The following is a 23,800-nucleotide window of genomic DNA, read 5'->3' as shown; positions in this document are numbered from 1 at the left end:
TCTCTGTTACCCTGGGAGGATCTGTAGCCTTCCCAGCAGTGGGAACTTTAGCCAGTTATGTCTCTCACCTTTGGGTAACCCTCATCTGTGACATGATTTGATCTAGTAAATTGTTTTTGCAGGAACACAGGGTGCCACTGCGGCTGCTGCTGTTGAAATGCTTTGGAGCCATGTGCAACTTGGATGCTGCAGTTATCTCAACGCTTGTCAACTCTGTGCTGCCCATGGAGCTGGCCCGGGACATGCAGACTCACACACAAGGTGAGCCAGAGCTGCTGTGCTCAGGTCTCCAGGGCCATCTTTCCCTTAGATAGATGGATTACAGCAGCGCTGGTAGCCTGTCACTGCCTGACTGCTCTACATGCTCAGTGCTCTGGGGGTAAGGGTGTCTGTTTTTACAGTTTTTCAGGTTATTACAGATGTAAGTGGAGAATGCATGGGAGAGGATGTTTCAGTCCAATGATGCAAGGCCCTTCAGCTCTTGAACGTGCCACTAGTGATCTGTGTCACTGCTTGTACAGGTCTTAAAGCACGTTTTGAGCTGTTCCAGTTTGATTCATGATGCTGACCAGAGACACCTGCGGACCTGGAGGTTGTGTTGCCAGATTTTGCTGTTGTTGTCCCCCAGAGCTCCTACTTAGCTTGGTATCCTTTGTCTCCCAGGAAGAACCAAAGAGCAAGGTGAACATGCAGTAATACTGCCATGACATTACATTCCAGCCCCTTATGCATTCCTGGCCTGGGGCAGTCACAACTTTACTTCTCATTTTGAGGTCAGTCTATAGGCCACCAGTGTTGCCAGTGGCATATACTACATTTTCCCTTAAGTGGATATTGAAAATGTGTTTTGTTCTAATTGCGGCCTGCAATTAAAGTAGCTGTTGAGTGACTGTGTGGATCAAATCAGAAGAAGCTGCATATTGAGGTCTTGCTGCCTGCGCACTGGTTGCAGCCTGCACCCTGTTGGTTTGCTGTGAGCGTCCTGGGGCCGATGGAGAAGTGCAATTTGGAGATGAGCCTGTAGGGTGACGGTTCTGCTCAGAACAGGACCGTCACACCCATTTCATGTGAGCCAGGGAAATGTCCAAGATGACTGCCTTGGACATGCATAATAGTTGTCCCTGTCCGCAGCGTGCTGCTACGGCCTGTGCCAAACAGCCTGTGTGGTGGACAGGGTTCATGGGGTTAATCCGGTGTCTGGGCAGGGGTGTGGAGGGTGAAAGCCAAGCCACGAGGCTTTGTGATCACCTTTGCTTAGATGCTTTGGAGTGCAGATATTTCTCGTGTGGGGACTGACTGAAAAATCCTGTTTGAGCTGAGGGCTGCACAAAGCGCGCTGGGTTAGTGTGGAGGGGGACTGAGATCATTACGGCTGTGTTGGCTAAGCTTTCTCCTTGTGTTACCGCAGCATATCAATTATATGCAGTGAACCTGTCACGCTGTTGGTGTTTTTTCTGAGTATGTGCATGAGAAGCCTCTTCCCTAGGCGGAGGTATTTCTGCCTGAGAAGCAAATAATACTCGGTTACAGAGCTATGACTGTGCTTCTCTGACAATGCTACTGATTTTGTGCTGCCAAAAATAAACTTTATTATGTACCTGTCACTAACTTGTAAAGATTGTCTCCAGGTGAACCTCTCCTGTGCCATGCAAGCAGCCTTCAGTCTTCTGCTCTGTTCAGCTGATCCTGAGCTGTCTCAGAGCCCCTTGTTACGTCCTGCCTGGTCACGGCGTTGCTGTCCAGGGCATCTTCCCAGGGGCTGCATCATCCCAAGTAGCACAGCTACCTCTGCCTGTTGCTTGTGCTGGAGCATCAAGCTCTGACATGGGTGACTTCTGTACACCTTTGCTGATCTACCTGTGGTGGGCTGAGTCAGGCCCGTCTCCTAGCAAGTGTGAGACTCTGCTTTGGGGACCTAAAAGCATTGCAGCGGAAGTGAACGGAAAGTGGCTCTGCTACGTCCCCTGGACTTCTAACCTGCCGCTGTGTGGTGTCCCTTCTTTCCTTAACTTTGTCTCAAGTGAGATGCTATTTGCCCTCTTCACTGTAATATGTAGGCAATACTGTTAAACAGTTAAAAGCTGCTCTTCTTTGGTTACAGGAGCCCCTCAAAGTGATGTCCTGATGCTCTGCTGCCTTCCTCGTGCTAATGCTTGCAAGCACCTCATCTGTGCAGCATCCAATCCTCCTGGCCTTCTCGGCAGGGCTGCGGCGAAGTAACCATCCTTGACCCAGACGTATCTGTCCTTCAGAGGTGACTTAGGGCATTAGTAGTTCCCTGCTGCCATTCTGGTGCTTACTGCTTCGTGTCCTGCTGCCAAATGGCAAGCAGTACCTCGTGTGAAAACACGACCTTGAATGCTGGAATGACTTGAGCGTATTTTGGTACTAGGAACTGGGGAATAGCAGCTGATCCATGACATCCCGTGCAATAGCTAATCCCTTCTGCGGATGGCAGGGGCTGGAGCAATCAGTGCCAGCACTGAGCCACCGGGGACTGTCGAACTGGCTGCAGCAGCTCTGTGGGATCCCTCCTGGCTTGTTACTGAAGAGCAGCCGAGGCTGAAGCTCTGCGCGTGGATGCTGGGTGCCTTTGATGAGAAGGAGCTTTACCCTGGGGTCGAGGCAGGCGTGTTGGCTGCTGGCCAGTTCTTCTGCCAGATGCTTGGGTCTTATTGCTTCTGGACAGCCACTTCCCTCTGATGCGCCTGGCCTGCACATCTATCAGTGTTAGAAGAGCTTATAATAAGACACAGTGAGGCAGAATTAGCCAGAACAATTCCATAGAAAACAGACGGGGATAATCCACTCAGTAATTGTGACTTTCTCCCCTGTTGCAGCTCAGTGTACATGCAAGTCAGCTGTCAGGCTCCTTTTATTTGAGTTGTAGACAGCTGCGTCTGCTCCCAGCGCCTGAATTCGTGCTGCTGTGTTTAGAGGTGGAAAGCAAGGTCTTTGAAGGCCTCTGAGAAATTCCTGTCACACATAACAGCAGCTTTCTTGCCAGCACCTCAGCAGGCTCGGGAAGTGCAGGCCGGTGAGCACACAGCCGCATCTCTGCCACCCTTCGTGGCCACTTGAGTGACATTCATCGGTCTGACGTCAACAGCGTCCCTCTGCTTCAGGAGAGTTGTGTTAATGCTATTTACGTGCTTGCAGCCACGCGTGCTGCTCTGGAAGGAAAAAAAAGGCTGTGCTTCGGCTGGCAATTACTCTGTTCTTCAGCATCTTAAAGGGCGCAGCCTTGGATGAGACTTGTGACAGCAGGAACACTCCAAAAACTTGTAGAGTCTGTGGTGAGCAAGTGCACCAGGTTAATCCAGATTTTCTCCGAGTTCAGCTTTCAGACTGTTTTCATCATCCTTTCATTCAGCATTCTTAGGCAAATCCAACAAGATTTGCCACCTAATAGTGAGTCTGCTGTCAGCCAAGATGAATGGACAATAGTTCATGGCAGATGGGCCAAGGACATGTGAAACCACCCTCCCCATCCATATCTAATTAATCTCCTTCCCTATTTTCTACAACTGTATGTTTATCACTGGCTTCTAGTTCTCAGATCATTATTTTATCGCTCCTGATGCGATGAGAGAAAATGCTTTGATTGTGAAAGCCTTATTAAGAACACAGGAACAGCAGGTCCCTATATCTACTGCAGCATCCCGCCTCTGGTACCGGCTCCAGATGCCTTGGAGGAAGGAGTGAAGAGACCACGTAGTGAACAATTAGGAAAAAAGCACTCCCAAATGTGGGAACATGCCCACGGTAGCTGGTTGGTTACACCTAGGAGCAACTTTTACCTGTCAGCTCCAACCGTGCAGGTTCCTGCTACTTTTGTCAGTCTGTTCCTACTACAGTGAGCTTTGGCATCACTGACACCTTGTAGCTGGGAGGTCCTTATGTAAGTATGAAATATAGTTAAGTTATTGAATGTCCTCCCTCTCCATTTAGCAAGAGTAAACAGCAGTTCCCAGCTTTCTTTGCTGCCACGTGGTCCAGACTGCTCTCATACTAACTCTTAATCTTTTTAATGCATAAAGCCCCAAATGATACGTTCTTACTAAAGTATTTGCTGTTCGAAACCTCAAGCATCTTGTGGAGTTTAGACAAAGTCTGCACGTTCCTTATTTACAGAGACTCTGCTTATTGAGATGACTTCTCAGGATTAGTAGGCAGACAGGATTTAATTTTTTCCCTCTTGCTAACAGTAAGTCTGTGAGCTGCCAAGTGCTGCAAGTCCAGTGGCCAATTCCAGGAGCACCTAGTAGCAGTGAAGGCATCAGCCTGCGCAGTCAAAGTCAAACTGCAGGACACAGGTGCTTAGAGCTGGATCGATCTGTGCACAGAGCAGTGATGTGTCGTAATGGGTCGGTGGGGGAACTGGAACCAGTATGTCTTGCAGGGAAGGATCAGACATCAAAGGGACTTCTTTTTTTCTGGTCCAATAAGAAGTACTGTTTTGGTCTTCTAATAACAAAACACATGGTTTTCTTGTAACAGGTGCAAGTAGGCTATTTGTAGGCTATTTGGGCAGAGGTAGCTGAACTTTATTTAGCCAGTACATGTGGTAACCTGCTTCATAAAAATAGTACAACTTTTCTTATCATCCTCAGAATCGCTAAAACGGATGGAGGCTGCCTTTTGTTACAACACAGATCGTATTCTGTGACTTTTTTTTCCCCCTGCAAATATCTACTGAGGTGTATCAGTTAATTAAAATTCCGGGAAGGCACCGGCTGTGGTTCTGTGGGATATTTACATATAGCTGCTGCCAGCAAAAAATTGTGTTGGACTAGCAGGCTGCAGGACGTGTTAGCGCTGGAGATGCGTGTGGCCTGGGAAGCGGGCAGATGCACAGCCGGAGTCGTGAGCGGGGATCTGGGCTCCCCAGAGACCTCTCGTACCTCCGGGCAGAGCTGAGGTAGCACAAGTGGAGCAGTGCAGAGACGGTAACGAGCAGCACAGCGGTCCGGGGGTGGTGCTGGTTGGAACAGGCGGTATTTCAAGGTGGCCAGATGGATGCTTTTTTGGGTTCAGTAATTGCATAACTATGGTATGCGTCCTGGGACTGTGCAGGGGAGGTTTTTAATTATTCAGATCGAGTTTGCCCAGATCCTCTTAAGTGGAAGGGAAAAAAAAATTGAGAATTTTGTTGTATTTTTAAATTGATTTAGAAATGCATGGCACAGAAGGCTTGTGCTTAAACAAGGGGAAAACACCCTTATAGTTCAATAAATACAGGAACAAAGAGCAGTCTAATCAGTGTTAAATGTCTGTACGGAATGTGTGACTTTGCCTCTGCAGCTAGGGAATAGCGTGTTGCACCCTCAGAAGAATTAATGGCAGGACCTCTGGGTTTGTCTTGCAGATCATCAGAAGATGTGCTACTCTGCCCTGGTGCTGGCAATGATATTCTCCATGGGGGAACCCCTTCCCTATCATCACTACGGTAAGAGTGGCACGTGCTCGTGGCTGGGTAGGATGGCAGAGCTGATGCTGGGACATTTAGGGCACGTCAGCAGGCACAGGAGAAGAGAGGGAGCTTTTCTGGTGGCCAAATCAGGGACAGCTAGGGGAGAGCTCAGCGTCAGCAAGGCAAGAATGGGGTCTGCTCTTCACCACTAGAGCCTGCCTGCTGGAAACAGCTGAGATGACAGATTTTCAGAACAAGCAGCACACGTCTGGGTTGGAGCGGTGGAGGGCTGATGCCATGCTGCAGAAGATGCAGTTTGGCCCATCACTTATGGCTAAGTGGCATACTTATCCAAATATTTTTTTTACTGCTGTCCTTCAGGATAACACGCGCCTCATTTGTCTGAGACATTCCGTCTGCTGATGAGGCTGAGTCCAGATTGTTCCACGAACGCCCACTAAATCCATCAGCTGCATAATGTGGCCTCTCCTTGCTCTCCCTTGTAACAGTGTGGTGCAGCCCTGTGAGTTTCAAGCTCTTAGTGAGAGCAGAGATGATTGAGAGTATTGCAATCAATAGGGAAGTGCAAATGTTCCAGATCTGTTTTATCCATTGTCCTCTCATTCCAACCTTCAGCTAGAAAGCACTCTCTGCCTGTCTCTTTCCTTGGCCAGGTATTGTTTTCCCAATACTTGGGAAGCTCTGGGTTCAGTTTTCCTCAGTTTTCCTATAGAAACACAGTAGAGATTTTCATAATCATCTCCTCAGCAGCTTCACCTTAACACCCCAATAAACACGTACAAGATTTAAGCCGGTGCAGCAGGGACTGAGGAGTGAGCCTCCACATCTCCTGCTTTTCTCTCCTCGTGTAACCCTGGCAATTATTTCCAGCAGGTGGACTTATTTGCATGAGCTCCTGAGCTTTCTTAATAGCTAAATTGAAAAATGGGTTATTACTAATGATCTGGATGATTATTCTTTTTTAAACAGACGGATTAGACCCGTGGTCAAGAATACAAATCTCTTCCTATCTGAAGCCTTCCTTGGTAGCAGTGATGCTGGAACAACAGCTAAAGCAGAATTTGGCATTTTATTTACTCCAAAAAATTGCCAGTGGGAGACCAACATTCAGCATTTGTCTGAACTGTGGGTAGTTCTCTGAGTCATTTGTCTCTTGCACAAAGACATTTGTTAATTCCCTGGTGGCTGACACTGGCACTCTACTAATGGTTTTAAGCATAAAAGCATGGGGAAGTGGTTTGCACGGTCCCTTGTTACTTGGTTTATTTTCACAGTGCTGTAAATGCCCATCTTTCTCCTTGTGCAGAACATCTCAACTCTCAGTTTGTGCAGTTCTTGCTGGACGTGATTGAGGACGGGCTGCCCTCAGACACCACTGACCAGCTGCCTGACTTGTTTGTCAACGTCCTTTTGGCCTTCAATCTCCACATTCCAGGTTGGTTTGGTGCTGTTCTGCCTTGGCAGGATTTCAGTGGTCTGGAGCAGCAAGGGGATGAAGAATGGGGATGCTGAATCTCCCTGGGACTTAAAGGTGCTGTGATAACCTGTCCAGCTCCCATAGCCTCTGGCAGTACACTGTTTCCCCCAAGGCTTTTGTGTTGTTCAGTATTGTTCAAAACCCCAGAGGAAAGAACAGCCTGAGAGCCCATTTCCTACCAGCTGACCCTCTGAAGCCCAGTGGATTTCTCTCCATACTTGCAAGCTGGCTGGATCAAAGCAATTGCTGGCCTGTGCTTGTAGAGCGTGCACGTGGCTGACTCAGGCACAGTTAATTTGGAAGAGAAGATGCTCCAATGGGCATTTCTTGAAATCAGTCCAAAAAGAAAGTCGTCTGCTTTTTGTAGGTCTTTACAGACCTGCTTACGTCACTGCACCTCTTGCGCTTCATTCAGTGCTCATGCACTGGGGCCAGGCTCTTCAACCTTAGCCTGAGCTGCACGCTCTCCTGGCTCCCCTCATTCTCAATCCTCCCTTCCCTGCTGAGCTCCTTAATAGACAAAACCTCTGGTCCCTAGAGAAGGGCATTTGCCCTATCCCTACCAGGGCTGTCTGTGAGCTTCAAAGTCTGCTGTTGGATGACTGGAGTAGTGCCATGTCCTGGTAAGAGAGGCCGCTTGTTCACCCTGAGTGTGCAAAACCTCCTATTGCTCCAGTGGTCTTTTAATTATTTCCTCTTGGTCAGCTTCATGCCTTTATCCTTGGCTTTGTGGAGAGAGGGGAGGATAAAGGAACAAGGACATGTCCAGTAATTTACCTGTTATCTTGAGTTGTGCTTCATTAATATTTGTGGGAAAGTTTCTAATTTCATGTGAAAGTTGATTGCACAGAGGCTGATCAAGCATAGTCTCTGCTGCTTTCGTTCATTACACCTTCTCACAGCTACCCATATACTTCCTGACTGCAGTAATTAGGCAATAATGCATGACAGGCGGTGTGTTTCTGGGGGATTATTGCCCACCTGGGGTGTAGCCAAGAGCGGTGACTTGTTCTCTGATGCTAAGAACATGTTAAATGATTTTCAGGTTGCTTATTAGTGGATGGAATTTTTATTCCTCTGTCTGCAAGGTTCATCTGTCTTGTATTTCAATTGTGTGGAGTTAATATAATTCATTTTAGCAGATTTTTTTTTTAAACTGATGCCTTTCAATGTGAAGGATCCTAAAGCCCTTCACAGCCCATGAAATATTACAGGGTCGCCAATCCCGATGCAGAAGTAGCCACACTGTGCTGTTCGGATGCTTCTCAGCAGGCACACTCATGTGCATGAGGTCTGCTGGGGTGTGTGTATTTTAGCTACAAGAACTCACCCCCAAAGCAGGTCAGGGGACATCTCCCGGAGGAACTCTTCAACCCTTCCTGTGGCACAGCCCAGTGCTGAGTGTTGGGAAGAAGTACTTTTCCCTTCTGGCATGCTTCTAGGAGCTGGCCGTCACCTTTTGTGAGAGCTTGCAAGGCAATAAATTCCAGTGGGGCACTGCTGATGCAGAGTGTGAAGGTGCTGGAGAGAGGAGCCCTTGGCTTCAGAGGGCTGTGAGCAGGGGCCACGTTCCACAATATAAAGCCTCTGCAAGGTATTTTGGCCTGCTGAACTGAAGCCCACATGTGAATCTGATGCACACAGAAAGACCTAACTATTTAATGCATTGCTTCCAGACTTGTTTCACCTCTCCTATCGGTCCCTCTCCCTGCTTGCCCGTTCTGGGGGGCTGAAACTTTTTGGTTCACGCTGGTTCCCGGTAGCTCCCCAGAGCAACGATGTGGAGTAGGAGCCCTCTGCTGCTTTTTTTTTGTTGGTGGTGGTGGTGTTACTGTGGTCTCAGCAAACAAAGGCATGTGCTGAATGAGGTTTCTTCCCTAGTTCCAGAACACAGCGTGATCATGACTACGATAAGCAAGCACTCGAATGTCAAGACGTTCACGGAGAAGCTGCTGCTGCTGCTGAACAGGGGAGGTGAGTGTTCGTGGCATTGTTACGGGGCTGGTGGGGGGCGCAGCTAATGGTGACTCAGGGAGAGGAGCCCGGTGCTCCTGAAGGGCTGGGATGTGTCGGATGCAGGTAGCTGAGGAGCTGGGGGCTCGGGCAGGATGCGGTGCTTCCCGGTGAGTTTGTGGGGGTGACAGGCTGCATTGCTGAGGACGGAGCTGCATAAAGAATGAAGCGATACTGACTGCAGCAGGGAAGGGAGAAGAGGCCTCTGGGCCAGCTTTTCCATGCAAAGTGGTGTTCCTGTGTCAGACCAGCCCCGTCTCGCAGTGCAGCTGCCTCTAGGCAAGCTCTTGTCGGGAGGAAAGCTGGTGCTGGGCCACTTCTGTCCTCGGACAGACGGGGCTCCGTCAGCGCTGGCACACAAACCACAGCGTGTGCTGGCAGTCAGCTGCTCCGGGGGACAGATCCAGAGGGAGTTCCTGCTTTCCGACAGGCCGCTTAGAGTGAAACTTCCCATCTCAAAATTGCCAGCAGAGGGTTAGCTCCGTGCCTGCTCCAGGCGTGGAGTGAAAGCCGCTGTATGTGCAGAGCTTTTGCACGGCAGATTGTTAGAAAGCTGGAGATCGCTGCAGGCAGAGCAGTGCCAGGTATTTCTGCCTGTGCTGCATGCCACTATTGTGCTTTCTAATACCTTCTGGATCACAGGGGCTTTGCTGCCTGAGATTCATTTTGTTGATTTGCTGGTAAATAACTCATCCTGTGATGCTTGCAGCTCATCTTACTCAGGCTTTAGTTCTCTTTGGGGTTGCAAATCAGTCTCCATGCTATATCAGCTTGAGGACAGCCTGGATATCCGTGCTCCTCTGTCTGGCCTCGTCCCAAAGCCTTTGTTTAGCCTTTTCCATGCCAGATTCCCTACAGGGATCACCTTACTGTGAGGGGCTGGGGGAAGAAAGGGGGGGGGGGGGGGGGTGAAAACCTAATGAAGATGCTTCTCTTGTGCCCTCCTTCTGCTGGAGGGTCCTGCAGTGTTCTAGAGCCCCTCTTGGGGTCTGCAGGGACGTGTTTTGGTAGAAAACAGGACATGACGGCTAATTTAAACTTGGAGGTGTTTCTTTTCGTGCTTCCAGGATGGTACTAGCCTTGTCTCCATGGTGAAAGCGTGTCTCTGACATAGGCCCTGGTGGGCTTTTCAGAGGGGTCATTCGACCAGACTTAATAAACCAGGGCGAAAATGAGTGGTAGCTGTTGAGCAAGGAGGGGAGGCACTGGGAGGAGGTGATGCACTAATGAGCTTTCACCTGGGATGTTAGGTGAAACATAAACAATGATTAATGCTAATGCTAATGAATTTGGACTCTGCTTGGTGCCCTGCAGAGCTGCCATCCTGATTACACAGCTTTGTGTGAGGCACGGAGGTCTGCCAGCACAAAAGCTAGCTGTAGGGCGGGGAGCAGCTCACAGAGGTCAGGGGCAGCCTCCTCCAAATCCTGTAGGGCCTAACGCAGGGGTTGACACTGAAGACGGAGGAGGTGGGAGGAGTACTTGGCCTTAATGCAATCTCTCTGCCACCTCCAGATGATCCAGTTTGTATCTTCAAGCATCAGCCTCAGCCGCCACACTCAGTGCTGAAGTTTCTGCAGGACATCTTTGCCAGCAAGGATACAGCCAGCATCTTCTACCACACAGACATGATGGTCCTGATAGACATCCTGGTGCGGCAGATCGCTGATCTCTCCCCTGGAGACAAGGTGCTCGCAGGAGGCTGTAGGCTTTGAAAAAGGGAGCACAGTCCCTAAGAAATAGTGTTTTTCCTTGTCCTCTGTAGGGCCTGCTGATGCAGACAGGAGTGGAGTCCTGGGGTGGGCACAACATTTCTGGGTGCCCAAATCTGTCTTGGGGTCTGGGGAGGAGGAGGGGGGATTTATCCTGCCTGGCACACCGTCGTAGAAAGGTGTATTTGAAGAAACATCTGCCAGGCTTTTGGTGGTCTGCACCCTTCTGTCCAGCAACTTTTGGGCCCCTCTGTGAGTCGTAGAAGTAGGAGGGACCTCTTGTTTTTTGTTAGTGCAAGAGGAGGGGGTGTGTCTGTTTGAGTTGGTCAAGAGCAATATTAAGGTGCTGCGGGAAAAGTGCAGTTTTCCATACCACTGAGTCCTTAAGCAAAGCAGGTGCCTTTGGAGTTGCTCTCTGGCTGGTCGTGCAGCAGCAGCTGTTCCTGTGCTCATGCTGTAATGGAGGCTGGCATGCTTGTTTATCTCACTTTGAATCTTTCATTGTGCTCTCTGTTTTTTCTCCCCTCCCACTTGGCAGCTGAGGATGGAGTATCTGTCTCTGATGCACGCCATCATCCGCTCCACGCCGTATCTGCAGCACCAGCACCGCCTCTCTGACCTGCAGGGCATCTTGCAGCGCATCCTAGGGGAGGAGGAGGAGGGGCAGCAGTGCCAGATGGACAAACTGATCATCTTGGAGATTTACAAGGAGTTCCCAGAAATCTCTCCTGGTACCAGCTAACTGCCCCTCGGCTCGGACTGGAGTTCGAACCACTTGGATCAAAGACGTCTCTTGTTGACACTTTCTCCTCGTTTCCTTCCAGTACAGCTCATACCTTATATTCCTCCGTGCGAGGCCTAGGTTCGGACAGTGTTCACCGGCCCTTTAGAAACGCAAGCAGCAGAAAGGGCATGGGGTGCCCTGGGGCCTGGCGCTCCGGGAGATTGGCGCTGGGCAGAGCGGGGTGGGCGCTGGCACGTGGTTTGCCTCCAGCACTCGGGCAGGAGGCATTTAACCAGCACGAGGGGCAGAGAGCTCGAGAGGGACTTAGCCAGGGTGGCGGTGTGCGTTCAGCTGCGCTGGTGTCCTGAGGTCCCGAAGCGAAAGGCCTTTGCCTTCGAGTATCACTTCTTTTCCATGTGCATCTCCCTGCAGTGTCCAAGTGGAGTCCGCTGGTGCTTGGAAGAAGCTTTCGTAACATCTGTTTTGTTCGCTGCTGCTAGTGCCAATGTGCTGCAGCCCTGCCAAGGGAGGTAGCCTGCTCGCTGTCTAACGCCTTGTCTAGTGAGCCTTCCCCTCCCTCCTGGCCCTCAGCTTTGACTAGAGGTAGCAGTCCACGTAGGGTCATAGAGGTCTTAGCGCAGCAGCTGCTTTTTTCAACCTGCTTTCTGTAGTGATCTTTAAATCTGAATTTCTTGCCCACTGTGGCAGCCTAGAGCTAACGGCTGCCTGGGCGACGCTGCTCTTAGGAAGCCTTTGGCGTGGACACAGTGCAAAGACACGTCCTGCCAAGCAGAAGCTGCTGCTTGCTGCCTCTCTAGCAGCATTGCCCCGGGCAGAGGGGCTGCGTGTGGGCAGGGGCACTCTCTTTGTAAAGCCTGTGGATTTTCTTGCCTTGAGCTTTGTAGCAGCTCTGCCTCGCTGCCCTTCCTCTCCATGCGGCAGCGCTCAGAGGCAGCGTGAGCCTGGTGTCCAGTAGCTGTTTGTGACTATGCACGAGTGTGGGGAACCCTTATTTATATTTCCTCTATGTTTCTAGCAAATGGGATTAACCTGTTTCCCTGTTACAGATGGTCACACACACTAACATGGGTCTCTTAAATATTCGTGTCCGCAGTCTGGTCACTCCCTGTCCCCAGCTGTTCCTTTGCAGTATCCTGGTAGGAGCTATTGGCATTTGGAACTGGAAGTACTGGGCGCTGTGTTTTATAGCTTGAGGAAACGACACCTGAGCTCTGCTCTGCAGGCCTGGGCTCTGGGCACAGGGGCAGCGATGCTCAGGAACAGAGGAGTGAGGACCCCCTCCAGTCAGCCTGGGAGCGTCCAAAGCATAATAACCGCCCTCATAGAGAAACCTATTTTTCCCCTGTAAAAATGTATGAATGTCAAAAGGGGTCCTGTATTTTCTTAAACACTAAGTGTAACATGCAGAGGAATAAAATGTCTTAAACTGGACTTGTGTGAATGTAGCTCTGTCTGTCCCAGCGTGGTGTGGGTGAGCCCTGTCGAGGGGGGGACTGAGGCAGAGGGGTGGCTGGGTGCCGGCTGTGGGGTGGGTGTCTGCTGCCTGGAAAGCAAAGCACCGGCTGCTCACCCCAAATGGGAGTGGTGCTGCAGTCACTTTTCCCACACTTGGCTTCCAGCACTGAGACACGAGTTTCCATGAGCCGTTTCAGGCCGTTATTAGGGTGCTATCTCCTCGTATCAGCGTGTTTGCGGCAGCTCGGGGTGTTGGGGGCCTGGTGCAGCGGAAGCAGTCTGCGACCTCCACCTCTGGTTTATTGTCTGGAATGATTCAATTACGACTATTTTGTGGCAGTAATACCCCGATGACTTCCTCATCCTCCCGAGCTGCCAGCTGCGTAATTAGAGCAAATAAACTTGAAAGCTTTCCTAATTTTTTTAAAAGCATCACCTCTCTTCTGATTGGATTTCTTGATGGGAAATGCTGTGGTTAAGGAGGCACGATGCCTAAGGAGCCGGTGGCAGAGGCTGGCGTGAAGCTGGCACGTCCTGGTGGGGAGGTGACAGCGCCCGGTCTCCGATGCTGGCCTGAGGGCTGTGACACTTCCCCGAAGTAGGTCAGGCTGTCACCGGGCCAGGGCTGCTCTGCCACTTGCTGTTAGGCTAACAGGGCTGGGGCAGGCACCCGGAGAATGTGAATCCCCCCGGGCACCGCACGCACACAGCTCGGTGCTGACGCACACACTGGCCCGTTACAAGCTCTCGTGCCAGCTTCTCCGGGGCTTAGCAACCTGCACCCACCACATGCTGTCCTGAGTGGTGGTGGTTGCGCTCGGTGGGCGCAGGGTCAGGGGCCAGAGGTGGGTTTGACACTGGGGTTCGCGCTGCAGCAGCAGTATGTGGGGTGTTGTGGCCCCGTCTGCAGCCGGTATGGGGCTGCTGAACCCCCCTGGGGACCCAAACCCCTCGGTGGCCCCCAGCCCGCTGTGCCCAGGGGCTGACAGCATCTCCTCGCCTTCCTCCAGGTGTGTCGCCCAGCTGGGCTGGGCTGTGCACGGCGGCACTGGGTGCACCCAGGGTGCTCCCTGCCCTGCTCCATCCCCACTCCTCCCCACACACCGCTCCCTCATTTACTCTCACCCCGACGTGTCCCTTTCTTCCCCAGCGCGCACCCCGTAACCTGCACCTCACGCTTCCCTGGTGCTGGACGCTAACGGGACCACAAAGCCCATTACCGGGGAGCCCGTTACAAGCGTCAGCATCTCGGGCCGCGCTGTTCGGCACCGAGAACGAGGTGACAACGAGAACGAGGGCTGTCGGTTCGGCACAACCCGGCGGCACCGAGGCCGAGGATCCCCCGGCCGCCCGCCCGCCCTCCTCAAGATGGCGGCGGCGGGCGGGGCGGGGCGGGGCGGGGCGGGGCGGCGGGAGCCATGTTGGGGCTGCGGGAGGAGCCGCCGCCACCCCCGGCCGCGGCGGAGCGGAGCGGGGCGGGGGGCGCCCATCGCCGCCGCTAGGCGGGGGCGGCGCCGAGCCCAGCCGCCGAGCGCCCGGCCCGGGCGGCGGCCGCCGAGCCACCATGGCGGCGGAGGAGCAGCAGCGGCAGCAGCCGCCGGCCGCCCCCAGCCGCCGCCGCCAGCGGGGACCGCCGCCGCTTCTCCTCCTCCTCCTTCTGCTGCTGCTCCCTTTGTTCCCCCCCGGGCTGGGGGCCGCCGCGCCGCCGGGCAGCGGGGGGTGCCCCGCCGCCTCGCCGTGCTGGGTGGCGGCGGCGGCTGCCGCCCCCCCGGGGCTGCCCCCGGGGCTCCGCCGCCGGTCCCCGCAGCGCTGCCCGCCCCGCAGCGCCCCGCCGCCGCCGCCGGCATCGCGGGGGAGGCGAGCGGCCCCCAACCGGCACCCGCTGTTCCCGCAGTACAACTACCAGGCGGAGGTGGCCGAGAACCAGCCGGCGGGGACGGCGGTGGTGGCGGTGGCGGCGCAGGACCCCGACGGGGGCGAGGCGGGGCGGCTGGTGTACTCCATGGACGCCCTGATGAACAGCCGGTCGCGGGAGCTCTTCAGCATCGACCCGCGGGCCGGGCTCATCACCACCACCCAGGCCCTCGACCGGGAGAGCATGGAGCTGCACTACTTCCGAGTGACGGCCGCCGACCACGGGGCGCCCCGGCTGTCCGCCACCACCATGGTGGCCATCGCCGTGGCCGACCGCAACGACCACGACCCGGTCTTCGAGCAGGGCGAGTACCGGGAGACCATCCGGGAGAACGTGGAGGAAGGCTACCCCATCCTGCAGCTGCGGGCCACCGACGTCGACTCGCCGCCCAACGCCAACATCCGCTACCGCTTCGTCAACGAGCGGGCCGCCCACGCCGTCTTCGAGATCGACCCCCGCTCCGGCCTCATCACCACCAGCGGGCCGGTGGACAGGGAGAAGATGGAGAGGTACTCCCTGGTGGTGGAGGCCAACGACCAGGGGAGGGAGCCGGGGCCTCGCTCCGCCACTGTCAAGGTCTACATCACGGTGCTGGACGAGAACGACAACACCCCACAGTTCAGCGAGAAGCGCTACATCGTCCAGGTGAGGGAGGACATACGGCCCCACACGGAAATCCTGCGCGTCACCGCCACGGACTTGGACAAGGACAACAACGCACTCGTTCACTACAACATCATCAGCGGGAACAGCCGGGGCCAGTTCTCCATCGACAGCGTCACTGGGGAGATACAGGTGGTGGCCCCACTGGATTTCGAGGTGGAGCGGGAGTACGCCCTGAGGATCCGGGCGCAGGACGCAGGGCGCCCTCCCCTCTCCAACAACACCGGCATGGCCAGCATCCAAGTGGTGGACATCAACGACCATGCCCCCATCTTTGTCAGCACCCCTTTCCAAATCTCCGTCCTGGAGAACGCCCCCCTCGGCCACTCCGTCATCCACATCCAGGCCGTGGACGCGGACTACGGTGAGAACGCGCGCCTGGAGTACAAACTGACGGGGGTCTCGGCCGACACGCCCTTCGTGGTGAACAGTGCCACAGGGTGGATCACGGTCAGCGGGCCCTTGGACCGGGAGTTGGTAGAGCACTATTTCTTTGGGGTAGAGGCTCGGGATCACGGCTCCCCGTCTTTGTCTGCGTCTGCCAGTGTCACCATCACGGTCATGGATGTCAATGACAACCGCCCCGAGTTCACCCAGAAAGAGTACTTTATCCGCCTGAACGAGGATGCGGCTGTGGGGACCAGCGTCCTCAGTGTCACAGCAATTGATCGGGACGTGAACAGCGCCATCACCTACCAGATCACGGGAGGCAACACGCGGAACCGCTTCTCCATCAGCACGCAGGGTGGGGTGGGGATCATCACTCTGTCCCTGCCGCTGGACTACAAGCAGGAGAGGCGCTACGTGCTCACCGTGACGGCCTCCGACCGCACCCTGCGTGACAACTGCCATGTTCACATCAACATCACCGACGCCAACACGCACCGGCCCGTCTTCCAGAGCGCCCACTACTCTGTGAGCATCAACGAGGACCGGCCTGTTGGCAGCACTGTGGTGGTGATCAGTGCCACGGACGATGACGTGGGGGAAAACGCCCGCATCACATACTACCTAGAAGACAATGTCCCTCAGTTTCGCATCGATCCAGACTCCGGGGCCATCACTCTCCAGGCAGAACTGGACTACGAGGACCAGGTCACCTACACGTTGGCTATCACTGCTAAGGACAATGGGATCCCTCAGAAAGCAGACACCACCTATGTTGAAATCATGGTGAATGACGTTAATGACAATGCGCCCCAGTTCGTCAGCCCTCATTACCAGGGCATGATCTCTGAGGACGCACCTCCCTTCACCAGCGTGCTCCAGATCTCTGCCACCGACCGGGATGCCCACACCAACGGGCGAGTGCAGTACACCTTCCAGAACGGGGATGACGGGGATGGAGACTTCACCATAGAGCCCACCTCAGGCATCATTCGCACCGTCCGCAGGCTGGACCGCGAGAACGTCCCTGTCTATGAGTTGACTGCGTACGCTGTGGACAGGGGCATTCCTCCTCAGCGAACTCCTGTCCATATCCAGGTTACCATTCAGGACGTGAATGACAATGCCCCTGTCTTTCCAGCCGAAGAGTTTGAGGTCTTGGTAAAGGAGAACAGCATCGTAGGCTCTGTCGTGGCCCAGATCACAGCCGTCGACCCAGATGAGGGACCCAATGCCCAAATCATGTACCAAATTGTGGAAGGCAACATCCCCGAGATATTCCAGATGGACATCTTTTCTGGGGAGCTCACAGCCTTGATAGACCTGGATTATGAGACAAAACCAGAGTATGTGATTGTAGTGCAAGCCACCTCTGCCCCTTTGGTCAGCAGAGCCACGGTCCACATCAAACTCATTGACCAGAACGACAACAGCCCTGTTCTCAAGAACTTCCAGATCCTGTTCAATAACTACGTGTCCAATAAGTCCAACACCTTCCCCTCAGGGGTCATAGGGAAGGTCCCAGCATATGACCCCGATGTGTCCGACCGCCTCTTCTACACCTTTGAACGGGGAAACGAACTGCACTTGTTGATTGTAAATCAGTCGAGCGGGGAGCTGAGGCTGAGCCGCAAGCTGGACAACAACCGTCCGCTCGTGGCCTCCATGCTGGTGACCGTCACAGGTAGGCTGCGAAAATCTTTAAATGCCTTGTTGCTCTGGGGTGATAACGCCTGCGGGCTTTGCGTGGTCCTCATGGGCAGCCTGTTCTGCACCTGGGGTGTTGGGGACTGGCAACAAGGTTTGGATGGGGACTTGCTTCAAATCGGGAAATCCCGGAGAGTCTGGGAATCGTGGAAGGGGAGATGTGCTGTACGAGAGCGTTTTGCGAGGGGGGCTGAGGTCGGTGGTGGTCTGTAAGAACAAAGCATCGTTACTCGGCTGCGAGGATCGCATGCAGCTGCCAGCGAGGCACCTTTGGAGGTGCTGTCACCGGCAAAGCTGTGCCGTGGGGCGCCGGCCAGGCGAGCAGCGGGTTCCTGGGGTGGCCGCTTCTCCCCGTGCCCCTAATGAGCCGTCTCCCTGCCGGCAGCGGGTGCGCTTCCCGGCCGTGCCTGGGAGCGACGAAGCCGGGCTGCTGGAGGGTGCTGTTAGCAAGCAGCTCGGGTCTGGGTGCTGGCCGTGGTACCTAGCGGTGGCTGGGGCTTCCAAAATGCGGTGCCGCCGTTCTGAAGCCAACTTCGTGTTGCGGATGACGGCTGTAACAGACCTCAGGTGCTTAAAACTCTTGCATCGTGTGTGTTGCTGGGGTAGCTGAATGCTTGTGGTAGCTCCCTGGGGTTGTTTGGGGAAGTGCTAGGGTTGCCTCCAGCCAAGCTGGGAATGGGGCGAAGATGGACAGGGCTGGTCTGTGAGCGAGCGGGGTCTGCACCTGGAGCCCCCCGCTGCCCAAGCTCTGCCGGTACCACGGGCCTTTCTTTGCCTGCGGATGTGTGATCTGAAATGGAGGCATCCATCCATCCCTCCCTCCATCCATCCATCCCTGGCTGAACTGAGGAGCAGTGCTGGGGGAGGGAGGGCAGGAGCCCTTTTCGGAGGGACCAAGCACCAAATTCCCGAGCGTGCCTGGGGAGCGGTGCGTTAAATCGCGGTTCTCCCCTGGCCGCCAGCTGACACCCTTCCACCCGCTCTCCATCCAGCTAATTGAGCAGGGGGAGGATTTCTTTCAGGAGATGGAGCGGTGGAAGCAGACCTGCTCAAGGCAATCCGGCATGGCCAGCTCCAGCCTGCCGGTGGATCGGGGCTCTTTGGGGACTAATAGTAGCCGCAGGGCTGGCTGGCACCGCACGCTATGGGCTATATGCGTGCGGGTTGCCGGAGATGGGGGCCGGTTTTGACCTTTCCAGCTTCTGCCCCGGTGTTTACAGGAGCCCTGCCTCCTCACGCACTTAACCCCGCACAAAGGCAGGAGAAAATCACGTCCTGAAGTCCTGCGCTGAGCCGCCTGGCAGCGAGAGGGCCCCTGCAATTAGCGTGTCGTCATCTTCCAGCGGGAAGGGAGAGTGCGAGAGGTGCGCCGGCGGAGGGGAGGATGGAGGGGAAGAGGTGTGCCGGGGGGATGTGTGCAGCCAGGCAGTGGAAAGCAGGCCTTTTGTTGGCTTTGGTGGAGCTGCAGGGGTCTGGCTTGGGTTTTTCATTCTTTACCATCAGACCTCCCAGCCGACAGCCCCCGTGCTGTGGCTCTGTGCAGGGGTGGGGGCTTGCAGAGAGGATGGCCGGGTGGCCCAGACCCGGCTGCATTGTCTGCCTGGCCGGCTCCTGCCTCCTGCGGGAAGGTGACAAAAGCACGTAGCTGGGTGCTGCAGGGCTCAGCACCCAAGGCACGGGGTCCTCCGCAGGGGGAGCCTCGCAGAGGCAGGGGGCCACCAGAAACCGGCCCCTTTCTGGGGGACCGACGGGCTCAAAACCGCCTGCAGCTCCTCGCAGACGTGCGGGCACCGACGTCTGCTCTAAACAGCTGTGCCCGCGGCCAGCAGCGCGGTGTGGGGTCGGTGTGTGGCTGGGGGCTGGAGAGGTGCTGAGAGGAGCCCAAGTGCTTGTCCTGGTGTCCCTCCGTGCTGGCCTGGGCTCCTCCTGGCTGCCGGGCGGGTTTGCCCTGGTGCTTTCGTTCACCCACGATGTCTCCTGGCAGGGAGGCTGCCCCCCAGAACACGTGTGTCCCCACTCCTGTGTCTGAGCAGCTCCGAGCCTTCATTTCAAGTCAGGGATGGGGTCCCAGGGCTGCCTTTGCCCTGTACAACTTGCGTGTCTCTTCTCTCGAGGAGCCCCATCCAGGAGCCTCCTCCCCTGTTAGGTCCATCACGGCTGGAGGAGCTGACCATGAGTTAGGGTGGGAGGTGTGGGCTTCCTTTCTGGTTAGGGAATGGTTTTGGAGTTGTCCTGAGGCCTGAGGGATGGAGGAGAGGGGCTGAGGGCCGCAGCGTTCCCTGACAGCGACGGGGACCCCGAGGTCCTCGGGGTGGGTGTGTGGGCTGGATCCCGTGCCTTTGTGCCACGTAGGAGAAGGGGGGTGACAGGAGGGATGCGGTCTGGCCCTGGCTGTAGCTGCCCCCCCTGCTGCTTTTGGAGCTGGTGGGCGTCACACTTGGACACGCAGCCATGATGACCTGGTGCTGCTCGGCACCGGGGTCGGAGCCTCCCGCGGCCCCTCTCTCCCTGTAGGCGTGTTCTGGGGCTCCTCGCTCTGCCGCATGAATATTCACCAGGCACCAGCTCTCCGGCCCCAGGATTTAATCAGAAAGGGTGAGCATCCATGATTAAAATGCCTCCCAGGGGGGTCGGCGCCTCCAGCCAGCTTTGGGCTTTCTTTTGGTAGCCTTTTTTTTCCTTCCTTTTTTTTTTTTTCCTCCTTATTTACCGAGGGTCATTCTCCCAGCCATCTGCTTCCCCTTGCACGGAGCCAGCGGGGAGGCAGCCCTGGGTGCGGGGTGGAGGCTGGGCAAGGAGTTACGGGGGAGAGCTGTGCTGCTGGGGCAGGACCTCACGCCGCAGGGGGATTTGCCCCCCGTCCCTGTGGAGGATGGCGCTGGAGGTGCCAGGCACCCCGCAGCACGACCTCTTCCCAGGCTGCAGCCTCCATCCTCCTCGGAGACTTCGCTGCTCCCCGGCCTGCCTCAGACCTTAGCGTGGCGTTAGCTGAGGCTGAATAACGGCCGTAAATCAGGCGGACGCCTGCCTGCCGGCTTCCACGTCAGCGTGGAGCAGTTTGATTTCAGAGGGAGGTGCCCCCCCCTTCAGCAGGAGATGAGCCCCCGGGCGGCTGCTGGCACCTCTGCTCGCCCGCTCCCAGCCCCGCGCCTGCCTTATCTGCGGAGCGCCAGCCCTGGGATTTGCAGGGTCGCTGGAGAGCCGTCACCTTCTGAAGACGGAGCGAGAGAAAAGGGAGATGTTTCGGGCCTTAAATCTTCCAGCACCGCAAACTTCAAAAGGGGTCGGGGGGGAATCAAAAGGCTCTGCGGCGTGTGAAGCAGCGAAGGCGGCGTGGCAGCGAGGATGGAGCCGTGGCGTGGGCAGGGGGTGGAGGCTGGGTCCCCAGGGGAAGGAGGTGGCTGGTGTTCCTCACCCGTCGGCCGTGTGTATGGGATGGGCTGGTGTAAGTGCTGTTTTGGGGTGGTGGTGGTGATGGAGAGCTGGCTTTCCAAAGAAACTCGGAGGCTTCAGGCTCCCTGTTCCGTGCGGGGTAGGAGAAGGAATCGTGGGTGACCACCACGTGCTGCCGACGCACGTGGGGATGGTGCGAATGGGCTGGGAGGTGGCTCGCCCCGTTTCCTTGGGAGCGGTGGGGCTCTTGGTGAGCCTCATCAGGCGTTTGTGGCGGTGGGCTCCCCGGGTGGGGTGCTTCTGGGGTGGCCCAAGTGAGGGGGACGTTGGCTGTTTTATGGGGCCAGCAAAGGGCCAGGCGCTGGAGTCTGGGGCAGTGTAACCTGGTGAGGCAGGGGAACGAGCTGGGGTGGCTGTGTCTGAGCAGGGTTTGGGGCTTGCTGCCCTGGCACACCCCTGGCTCTCCATCCTGCTGGAAGAGGTGCTGCGTGCAGGCTCTCCTAGAGAAAGTCGGAACATGGTCGCTTCTGTCTGTCTGTCCTGGCAGCCCTTGTGCTTCCACCCAGACGTGGCCAGCACCGCGACACCGGTGTTTTGCAAAGTACTGGTGGCTGTGAGAGGCTCGGATGGCCACGTGCTGGGAGGCAACCCAGCAGGTCACGGCAGGCCCGGTGGCTTTGCACGGGCTGTCCCCCTTCCCCAGGACTCATGGCTGTGGCTGCCGGTGGCTTTTCAGCACGCCTGGCAGGGGCGAAGCTGCTGCCAACAGCCCCGGCGCTGGCGGAGCGCAGCCACGCTCGGAGGTGGCTCACGTGGTGCGGGGTCCCAAGGGGCAGGGAGTTTGTTTCCAAGGAAAATAAAGATTAAAGGGAATTAAACAAACCAGAGATGGGCCCAGGGAGGACGGGATGCGGAGCAGATGGTGAGAAGGGGGAAGGAGGGAGCTGGGTACAAAAGCCTCGGAGGCCCTGGAGGAGAGAGGAAGGAAACGGCAGGAAGAGAGCGTGGGGAAAGGCAGCGTGCAGGGGGCACGGGGCGCAGCGGGGGCGGAAAACACCCCGGGCGCTGGCATCGGGCTCCGGTGTTTGCCCAACCTCCTGCTGGGACCTCCTTCTGCCTGTTTCTCACCACCATCCTTGCTGACGAGAGCTCAGTTTGCTGCCCAGAACCAGGATTGGATGGAAACCTGGGAGTTATCTCAGTGGAGATCCTGGCGTGGGGGACAAAGCTCAGGCGTGCATGTGGGGACGCCCTGGGGCACGTGGCAGCTGGATGCTCCCTGGGCCGTGGCTTCAAGCTTCCTTAGCTGAAGACCCAGGCCTTCGGGGGCCGTTTTCGGGTGCATGGCCCGGGGTGGGAAGGAGGAGACCTGCAGCGCGTCCCTGTTCCCTCCCCCAGACGGCATCCACAGCGTGACGGCCCAGTGCGTCCTGCGGGTGATCATCATCACGGAGGACATGCTGGCCAACAGCATCACGGTGCGGCTGGAGAACATGTGGCAGGAGCGCTTCCTCTCCCCGCTGCTGGCCACCTTCCTGGAAGGGGTGGCCACCGTGCTCGCGACGCCCAAGGAGGACGTCTTCATCTTCAACATCCAGAACGACACGGACGTGGGCGGCACGGTGCTCAACGTCAGCTTCTCGGCGCTGGCGCCGCGGGGCGGGCACTACTTCAGCTCGGAGGAGCTGCAGGAGCAGCTGTACATGAAGCGCATGGCGCTGACGGGCGCCTCCATGCTGGAGGTGCTGCCCTTCGACGACAACGTCTGCCTGCGGGAGCCCTGCCAGAACTACATGAAGTGCATCTCCGTCCTCAAGTTCGACAGCTCGGCCCCCTTCATCGCCTCCCCGTCCACCCTCTTCCGCCCCATCCACCCCATCACCGGCCTGCGGTGCCGCTGCCCGCAGGGCTTCACCGGCGACTACTGCGAGACGGAGATCAACCTCTGCTACTCCAACCCCTGCCTCAACGGCGGCACCTGCACCCGCAGGGAAGGGGGCTACACCTGCGTTTGCCGCCAGCACTTCAGCGGTGAGTGCCGGGCCGGGGGGGGTGGGGGGGTCTCGGCCTCGCCGCCGAGGTCCGGCCGCGCTCCCCGCTCTCCTGTTTCCATGGCGCTGGATGCGCAGGGCTGAGGTTGCCATAGAAATGTGCCGTGCGGGGAGCTGGGATGGAGGGATGGAGGGCTCCCGGGGACCTTTGGCGGAGCGGGAGGAGCGAGCTGGGCCTCGCCTGGCTGGGGTGCGGGGTCCTCGGCCCTCTCCCGCTGTGGTGGGCTGCGGGACTGTCTGAGGTGCTGTTTTTTTGGCCAGTGCCGGCTGGTGTGGCGGGGCTGCGCACCCCATGCTGGCACTGCGGGCGATGGGGAAGCTGCTGCCTCAGCCTCCCCGCTGAGCGTGGAAGGGGAGGCTGGGCCTCGCTGCCCCGCTGGGCGGGATCCAGTCCTGGCTTTGGGGTAACGCCAGGGGCCAGCCAGTGCCTCACTGCCACGAGCCCCCACCAGGCTGCCGAGAGCCGTGCTGGCCACCCTCAGCTTGGGGTCGGGTGAAGGAGGCCCGTGGCTACCAGGGAGGAGGAGGAGGAGGCCCTGCCCTGCCCTGCCCTGCCCGCCAGGAGGGGTGCTGGGGAGGCAGGGGAGCGCGGCAGCAGATGGCTGCCTTGGAGCCACCGTGGCTCCTGGTGAGATAAGCAGAGGCAGTGGTAATTAACCCCCGGCATTTGAAGCGTGAACAGCCATTAGCAGAAGGGTTAATGAGCTCGTTTCCCTGTCACTTCGTGCTGTCTCTGCATCCTCCTCCTTGGGTGCTTCTGAGCAAGTAACGGGAGCTGGGCCGGGGGCGTAGGACTGCGGCTGAGCAATTCATGGCCCTCTGTGGGGCCAGCACAGCCCCCTGCGCCA

General features: G+C 56.5%; 2 protein-coding genes across 5 annotated transcripts in view; both read left to right on the top strand.

Annotated features, from left to right (window-relative positions):
* NCKIPSD (NCK interacting protein with SH3 domain) overlaps window positions 1–12,812 on the top strand; it is a 48,620-nt gene extending 35,808 nt beyond the window's left edge. For all 4 annotated transcript variants that reach the window (XM_048072594.2, XM_048072597.2, XM_048072604.2 and 1 more), the window contains 6 exons: window positions 123–261; window positions 5,369–5,449; window positions 6,741–6,869; window positions 8,793–8,885; window positions 10,440–10,612; window positions 11,175–12,812. In XM_048072594.2, the coding sequence (XP_047928551.1) occupies window positions 123–261; window positions 5,369–5,449; window positions 6,741–6,869; window positions 8,793–8,885; window positions 10,440–10,612; window positions 11,175–11,378 (819 nt within the window). In that variant the 3' untranslated portion in view covers window positions 11,379–12,812. The remainder of the gene's footprint in view (window positions 1–122; window positions 262–5,368; window positions 5,450–6,740; window positions 6,870–8,792; window positions 8,886–10,439; window positions 10,613–11,174) is intronic.
* A 1,500-nt stretch (window positions 12,813–14,312) lies between these two features.
* The window catches only part of CELSR3 (cadherin EGF LAG seven-pass G-type receptor 3), a 28,750-nt gene continuing 19,262 nt past the window's right edge, over window positions 14,313–23,800 (top strand). The window contains 2 exon segments of the mRNA XM_048072476.2: window positions 14,313–17,485; window positions 22,300–22,932. Coding sequence (XP_047928433.2) covers window positions 14,401–17,485; window positions 22,300–22,932 — 3,718 coding nt within the window. The 5' untranslated portion in view covers window positions 14,313–14,400.

This window comes from Anser cygnoides, chromosome 10, assembly GCF_040182565.1.
Source record: "Anser cygnoides isolate HZ-2024a breed goose chromosome 10, Taihu_goose_T2T_genome, whole genome shotgun sequence".
In the NCBI taxonomy this organism is placed as follows: domain Eukaryota; kingdom Metazoa; phylum Chordata; class Aves; order Anseriformes; family Anatidae; genus Anser; species Anser cygnoides.
Note: the sequence above shows the minus strand (reverse complement) of the source record. Positions and strands in the feature narration are given on the sequence as shown.